Source organism: Quercus suber, unplaced genomic scaffold (assembly GCF_002906115.3).
Source record: "Quercus suber isolate HL8 unplaced genomic scaffold, Cork oak 2.0 scaffold_513, whole genome shotgun sequence".
NCBI lineage: Eukaryota > Viridiplantae > Streptophyta > Magnoliopsida > Fagales > Fagaceae > Quercus > Quercus suber.
The window spans coordinates 550274-558946 of record NW_027069962.1 but is presented as its reverse complement, the minus strand read 5'-3'; the positions used below and the strand labels follow the sequence as shown (position 1 = coordinate 558946).

The following is an 8673-nucleotide window of genomic DNA, read 5'->3' as shown; positions in this document are numbered from 1 at the left end:
AATGTAAATTCAGTCTTCTCTTTGTTTTGCCTTTGATTCCGTAATTTAAATTTTAAAATTTTGACTAAATGTTTAGGAATGTATTGATGATTGATTTATTTTTAAAAATTCTGAACAATTACTTTGTTATTTAATACCTAGTGAATACTGAAAATGAAAGTATATTATAACCTTGGAGATAGTCAGATAGATAGAATGCAGATTGGTAGAATGTCATTAATTAGGTCCAATGGTCTTTTATAATTTTTTTTCTCCTTTTCTTTCAAATAAATTTGATATATTGATACCGTTTATTTACACAATTATAATTTTATCTTGAACAAATCTGAGGTCTTAGAAACATTGCTCTCTCTTTTCTTTTCTTTTTTTCTTTTTTTTTCCTTTTTTTTTTCTTTTTTAACCGCTTATAAACCATGAATTGTTGATTTGAACAATTGGCCCGTTTGGTACGTGTGTTTAAATAACAGTTTTTTTTTAAAAATACGTATAGGTAAAAAAATGTGTGAAAATGCGTATAATGTTATTTAAAAACTAAAAACATATGTTTAAATACATGTTTTATAATTTCCTGAACTTTTCATTTGAACAATTAATTTCAAAGATACCAGCCTAGTCACAAATCAAACATTTTGTTCATATTTCTAGTAAAGTCTAACGGATTTAACTTCATGATGTGCAATCCTTTTGTTTTGATAGATAGGGAGGGAGGGAGGGAGCGAGAGGCGGGGTTCAAACCTGATACATGGGACACCATCAAGCATGTCGTTCCCATTACATTATCACTTAAACCCCCACATTAGTTTGCACTTATTTTTACCTCACCATCAATAACTTCAAATACCATTATCACCAAGTCAAGATGAATACTCTTTTGTAGCGTTTGGAAATTCTTTGGAGGCTAAGGGTGTGTTTGGATACTGCTTGTTGAGGTTCAAAATAATTAAATAGCTACAAATAGGCCCAAAAGAGATGGAAAAGACTTTGGGCCCATTTCGCACAAAAAAAGAGAAATAATAAAGGGTGGGTTCTCACAATAAAGAAAAGGAAGAAGAAAAGAAAGAAAGGGGGAGAAGCCCAGAGGATCTGATCCAGAGGTCCACAAAAAAAAAGGGCCCAAGAAAACAGATAAAAAAAAAAAAGCAAGCCAAAGGAAGCCCAGAAAGAAGAATTGGGTCGGGACGTCCAGAAACAGCACCAGAGGCAGAGGATCCCTGGATGCACAAAGTGAAACTAAAGCAGATTTGAAGAGAGAAAAGAGACAAAAGGCACGTGGACCTTATGACCCAGGCACACAGTGGAAGTACAAAGCAAAACGCAGGAGCTTTGGTTCCAACCATTTGAAGAAAGAAACAAGGAAAGGTACAACTGGGAAAGCTAGAGCAAAAGCCAAAAAGCCTCAGGTCAGCCAACGGGAAAATCTGGAAATGGGAAGCTAGCTGGGAGACTTTCATCTGGTCGCAACAAAAAGAAAGAAACTATGAAGAAAAGGAAACGACATGATCCTGAAGCAACCAGGCACGGGACAGACTTTAAGGGGCAAAAAGGAGAAATCGTTAATACCCCGAGAGCCCGAAGCTGTGCTATAAAAGGGGGGAAAGAAAAAGGATAAGGCATTCAATTCTAGACGATTAGATCATTAGTTAAGGCATTTAAAATCGTTCCTCTGAAGTCTCACAAAAATTGTAGAAGAGACTCTGTAAAACTGAAGAGAAAACAGAGGAATTTGTTCCCGGTATCCCAGAGGCAGTCGGTACAGTACACGCTCGGATTCAACGAATTCAAACCTTGCAAGTCTTTGAAGCTTGAATGGCTATCAAAGTCTGTAATTTTTGAACTCAGTTGAACCTTGCATCATGTCTTAGTGAGCATTGTAATCACAATTAAAAGAAACTAATGAAACACACCTCACTAATTAGAGGATCCCTAACGTGTGCTTTACATTATATTTCACTTATTATGCATTTCCTTTACTGTTAAAATGTCATTCAATACGAATACTCTTTTTTTGTTAGCTGTTTGTATTGTAGGAAGTTTGTTCTGTGCACCAATCAATTCTTAAAACAGCCATTTAGCTGCGGAAAATCGATCCCAGTCCACCAAGAATATCTTACATGGCCCAAGATCCTTGGGCCATAGTGCTAAAGAAAAAAGACACTCTCACATTTTGGCGACTCCGCTGGGGACTGGGTAAAGAAAAGGGAAGAAGCAATCCCTTCGCAGAACATGCCTCCAAGACAAAGGAACAGTAAAGGTGCTAATGTGCCACCCACGGCCTCTGAGCCCGTGGGGGAAAATGAAGTGGCCTCCAGACAAAGAGGCGAGGTGCCCCTAGCAGAGCACGAGGCTGTGTCAGAACAGAGGAATGCAAGGCAGGAGCTAGACCCTATAGCTCAGATGACGACGATGTTGAAAGATCTTCAACAAGAAGTTCGCCTTCTTAAAGAAGGCAAGACACAGGAAGTCAGAGACAATGCCCCCCACGTGGGCAACCAAGATGGAACCTAGCCAGAGGGAGGGTCAGCAGTGGGAGGAAGAACTAACCCCCAATACCTAACACTGGCAGATGTCAGTGCCCTCCTGGAACAAGAAAGGGGAAAACTTTACGAGACCCCCAAGCAATTTTCTCGGGATCCCCCATTCCCACCAGAACTCCTTGGCAAGCCATACCCCAAGGGATATGAGCCACCAAAGTTCCACCCTTTTGATGGAAGGAATGGAAGTACAGTAGAACACGTGAGTAGGTTCGTCCACACCATGGGCCCCTACGCAGGAGACCGGGAGCTGTGTCTAAGGGAGTTTGCTAAGTCCCTATTGGACAGAGCATACACTTGGTACACCACACTGAGGCCTGGGTCCATTAAGACCTGGGACGAAATGATGGAAAGGTTTTGTGCAAAATATTACCCTAGTGAAGACAAGGTCCCTTTCCAAAGTCTTCAGATGGTAAGAGAGAGGCCTGGAGAGGATCCTGTCCAGTTCATCAAAAGATTTGAAGATGTGTCCCTAGACTATTATGGGGACCATGAAGAAAAGGAGCTCGTGGAGACTTGCGTCTCTAACATGTTTTCGATTACAGACTCAACCTCGAAAATTTATGTATCACACAGTTCGCTGACCTGTTACAGAGAACAAGAAGGACAGCATAAACTATGAGGGCGAAGTGGGTGCCAGCGTCCCAAGCCATGACAGCATTGGTAGGAGAAAAAAGGAAGAGGCCCGATGGAAAAACATTCGAGGAACCACCGGTGATCCCATGTACTGAAGAAGAATTAAACCACGTCCTGGACAAATGGATCGGGGATGGAGTGGTTAGGCCATTCACTGTGTCTAGGCCACCGACCGAGGAAGAAAGGAAAAATCCTTTGTTTTGCAAGATTCATAACTATGTTAAGCATTCCACCAAAGATTGCTGGACCCTTCGCAGGCTTTTTCACAGGAAGCTAAGAGAAGGAACCCTGGAGCTCACCCAGAAGGAACCAGAAGTACAAAGGAACCCCTTGCCTGACCACAAAGGAAAGGGGGTGGCAGTTGTGGTAATCCATGGGAACCCGACAGAAGTAGAAGAGCCAGAAGGATCTTTCCACCCAAACACAGTCAGGACCCTCCAGAAGAATCCCAAGTTCAGATCACTATTCAATCAGCTGGGATTTGGACCAGAAGCAAGGAGGGTGGCTACAGAATCTCTTATGACCATAGCAGCAGATTCAGGAATGGAATGTTTCACAGCAGAATCACATGCCAGTCGAGCTTTCCTGGAGACAACCAATGCCATAACTTTCACTGATGAAAACATGGAGGTTGAGCATCCAGACCACCGCAGACCTCTCTACCTAATGGCCACCATAAATTGTGTCCAAATCAGGAGAGCACTAGTGGACACAGGAGCATCACTCAACCTCATAGCCCTGAGTACCTTGGAAGCCGTGGGCTTAGCTGGAAGGAGGATCCTGGGGGCTCCCATGGACATAACCGGATTTGGAGGATCAGCAGAATCAACCGAAGGATACATACAGCTAGCTCTAAGGGTGGGGCCAATAGTAGCCTTGACCAGATTTCATGTAATCAATTCAGAGGTGTCCTACCATGTACTGCTGGGACGACCATGGCTCCATAAGCACCGCCTTATACCATCTACATACCATCAGTGTGTTAAGGGGAGATTGAATGGGAAGCCTGTAAGGATCCCTGCCAACCATAACCCTTTCAGCCAAGGAGAAGTAAACTTTGTAGAAACAATGTTCTATGATGAGCTAGAACCCATGATGAAAGTCCCATGCCAAGGACCCCAAGAACACCTATCTTGGAAAAAGAAGAAGGAGGAGATACCCATGACTTGAGGGACCTCCTGAAAAGAAAAAGGCAAAAGAAGGAGCCTAGCACCTCAGGATCCCGAGAGTGTGTAGTGGTACGGGAACCTGGGGGAAGATTAATATACCGCTTATGAAGGTGCACGGGACCTGAGTGCATCGTGCAGGAAGGTCCTGGACCACCAGAATGTATGATAGCCCAAGAGGAAGTCCCAGATGAACCAGTTAAAGAGACACAAATCCAGCCTGAGTAAGAATTGCAGGAAGTAAACTTGGGGGCTGAACTGGATCCCAGAAGCCTGTTTTTGTCAAAAGTCAATTGGCAACACAAGAAAAGGGGCCACTGGTGGCTTTGCTCAAAGAATACACAGATGTGTTTGCATGGAGCTATGATGAGATGCCTGGTCTGGATCCTGGGCTAGTAGTCCATACCCTCAATGTGGACCCAAGAGTTAGACCAATAATCCAACCAGCCAGGGTCTTTCACACCGACATAGAAGCCCAGATAACTCAAGAGGTCAAAAAACTGCTAGCAGCTGGTTTTATTAAGCCCATTCAGCACCCTAGATGGCTTTCTAACGTAGTACCTGTGAAGAAAAAGAACGGCCAGATCCGTTGCTGTGTAGACTTCCGCAACCTGAATAAAGCGTGTCCTAAAGATGAGTTCCCACATCCCAATATCGATCTCCTTGTGGATTCAGCTGCGGGAAGTTCTATGTTCTCGTTCATGGATGGGTATAGTGGGTACAACCAGATTCGTACGGCTGCCAAGGATGCCGAGAAGACAGCATTCAGGACAGCAATCAAAAATTTTTATTACACTGTGATGCCCTTTGGCCTCAAAAATGCAGGAGCCACATACCAGCGAACCATGACAGCCATCTTCCATGATATGATGCATGAGGAAATGGAAGACTATGTGGATGATATTGTGGTCAAGTCAAAAACTAGGACAGAACACCTTCAGGTACTTGAACGAGTTTTCAAAAGATGCAGAGAGTACAAGCTACGCATGAACCCCATGAAATGTGCCTTTGGAGTATCTGCAGGAAAGTTCTTTGGGTTCCTGGTACATCACAAAGGAATAAGTGTAGATCCAGCCAAAACTGCAGCCATTGCCACAATGAAAAGACCAACAACAGTGAGGGAACTCAAAAGCTTCCTGGGAAGGGTCTCCTACATCAGGAGATTCGTGCCAGGACTGGCTTCGGCCACAGGAGGCTTATATAAGCTATTAAAGAAAGGAACTGAGTTCACATGGGGAGCAGAACAACAGGAAGCCTTCCAAAGGGTCCAACAGATCATGAATCATCTACCCACTCTCCAGGCACCAGTACATGGGCGACCCCTGTTATTGTACTTGGCATCAAATGCCCAAGCAATAGGAGCCCTGCTAGCGCAAGAGGATGATGATAGGAACGAGCAACCTCTTTACTATGTAAGCAGAACACTCAAGGATGCCGAGACCAGGTATCCTAGGATAGAAAAGGCTTGCCTAGTGGTTATTTACGCATCACAGAGGCTGAAGAGATATTTCTCAGCTTACCAAATCCTTTTAATGACTAAGTCACACCCCATAAAAGCACTCCTGCATCAGCCCCTCCTAACAGGAAGAATCGCACAGTGGCTGATCCTGCTTTCTCAATATGACATAGGCCTGAGGACCCCCAAGGCCGTCAAGAGTTAAGCCATAGCTGACCTCCTGGCACAGTTCCCAGGGAAGGAGGAAAGCTCGCTAAGTGAAGAGATCCCAGGTGAGGTAGCAGTAGCAGAAATCCCAGGAAAGAAATGGACAATGAGATTCGATGGGTCAGCTACAGCAACCTCAAATGGGGTGGGGGTTGTACTGAGCTGTGAAAATGGGGACACCATACCTCTATCTTTTAAGCTCGGTTTTCCTGCTCCAATAATGCAGCTGAGTACGAGGCGTACTTAACCGGGCTAACTATAGCACTCAGTATTGGGGTGAAACACATGAGAGTACTGGGAGATTCCAATCTTGTAGTCTCTCAGGTGAAAGGTGACTTTGCACTAAGAGAACAAAGTTTGGCGGCCTACAGGACATGGGCACAGAGGCTGGAGCAGGAGTTCCTGACCTTTAGCATAGAGTATACGCAGAGAAGTGAAAACAGGTTTGCAGATGCGCTTGCCACCATAGGATCCCAAGTACCATTCCAGGGAAAGGACTCTCTGGTCAGAATTGGAAGGCAGGAACATTCCATCTTAAAAATCCTCCAACAGATATCCCCCGGAGAGTCTAAGCAGTGGGACTGGAGGAACGAGGTAAAAGAAAAAATGAAAGAAACAGGATCCGGAGGGAGTGTCAAGGAGCTGAGGGACTACACTCTGATAGAAGGAGAACTATACAGAAGACTGCTCGGAGGAATCCTATCCAGATGTATCAATGAGAAAGAGGGGAAGCTAAGGTTGGAAGAACTACATACCCAAGTCTGCGGGACCTCAGAAAAGATCAGTCTATACAGGAGGATGCAACGCATGGGGTAATACTGGCCAAATATGAACAAAGAGGCATCAACTATATAGGAAAAATGTCAAGAATGCCAATCCTCGGTGGACAAGGAAGAAAGCTATGCTGTATTTGTTACAGAAGATTGGAGGACTCCCTTCATGGAATACTTGGCTCAAGGGATCCTACTAACGGACAGGACACTGGCCCACCAACTTAAGAAGCTCACAGCCAGATATTTCTTACAAAACGGGATCCTATTCAAAAAGGAATACAGCGGAGATCCCCTAAGATGCCTGGAACCAAAGGAAGCAAGGGAAGTAGTTAGGGAGGTCCATTCTAGTGATTGTGGAAGCCACCCAGGAAAGAGGAGGCTCTATAAACAGTTACTACTATTGGGGTACTACTGGCCAACAATGAAAAAGGACTCCGAGGAGATAGTCAAAACCTGCCATGCATGCCAAGTCCTCGGAGATGCCATCCATACTCACCCAAATATGTTACAGGATATGACAACTCCATGGCCTTTCCACACTTGGGGGCTTGATCTCATAGGGCCTATAAATCCTCCATCCGGCGGTTACATATGGATCTTGGCAGCCACTGAATACTTTACAAAGTGGGTAGAGGTCATCCCCTTGAAAAAGGCCACTGGAGCAGCTGTAGCAAACTTCATTCGAGGCCATATCATTACAAGGTTTGGGATCCCCAGGAGGTTGATCAGTGACAACGGAACTCCATTCATAAATAAAGACATGAAGGGGCTAACAGAGGTTTACTACATCAAGTATGGAAGGTCTGCGCCCTACTACCCACAAGGAAATGGCCAGGCAGAGGCCACTAATAGGGTGATATTGAAGATCCTTAAAAAAATGAAGCAAGAGTATGGGGGAAAATAGAGCGACCACCTAGCAGATGTACTTTGGGCATGCAGGAACTCTGTGAAAACAGCCACGGGATTCTCACCATTCTCCCTGGTCTATGGGACAGAAGCCATCAGCCCAGTAGAACTAATTGTTCCCACACCAAGAGTAGTACTCGAGAAAAGTCAGGAGGACATCGAGGACACAAACATTGAAAGGAGATTAGCAGACCTGGAAGGAGTAGAGGAAGAAAGAAAGCTAGCCAGGAGAAGAAGCCAGAGGTACCAGCAAAGGATGACAAGAGCATATGCACAAGCAGTACGCCCGAGGACTTTCACTAAAGGGCAGTTGGTACTAAGGACAGCGGAACATGTAAGAAGAAACCTACCAGGACCTTCCAAATTTGCCCCAAAGTGGGAAGGACCCTACATCATCAAAGAGGCCCATGATAGTGGATACTACTACCTTACAAAGGAAGATGGAACAATCCGGACAGAGCCCATAAATGGGAAGTGGCTGAAACCATACTACGCATGAGAAGGGAGAGGTCTCGGTACACTGGAACCCTTTTTGCCAAGTTCTCCAACCTGCTAAGTGTTTCTGTCTTTTTTATATATTATTATTTAAGTAATTTTGCTCAAGGCTCGAGGTAGAAGGACATTACATGATCCTTACTATCTTTGTTTCGATTTGCTGTATTCCTTGAATGACATTTATGTTTTAAATTCAATGAAATTTCTTCTTTTTCTCAGTTATCAAATCCTAAGTATCACAAAGTCCTAATACAGACAAAATCAGAGGGAGGATACCTGGGGAAATCTTTTTGATGCACAAAGTCCTAATACAGACAAGATTCATGAACTGGGACAAAAAAATATATATTTATATATGTATATTATCCAATGTACCCAGTTCAGTACTTGCGCAATCAAAAAAAAAAAAAAAAGAGAAGAGGGTACCTGACTAGAACCAACAACAAACTTGTGAGAATCACAGATCAGGACTCAGTGAAAAAAAAAAAAAAAAAAAAAAAAAA

At 44.0% G+C, this 8673-nt stretch overlaps 1 protein-coding gene across 1 annotated transcript; it reads left to right on the top strand.

Moving 5' to 3' along the window:
- The first annotated feature begins 6095 nt into the window (after nt 1-6095).
- On the top strand, nt 6096-6812 carry LOC136063335 (uncharacterized). Its single transcript, XM_065763548.1, has 2 exons — nt 6096-6150; nt 6223-6812. Exons 1-2 carry the CDS (start codon nt 6096-6098, stop codon nt 6810-6812), a joined length of 645 nt encoding a protein of 214 aa, XP_065619620.1.
- The last annotated feature ends 1861 nt before the right edge of the window (nt 6813-8673 follow it).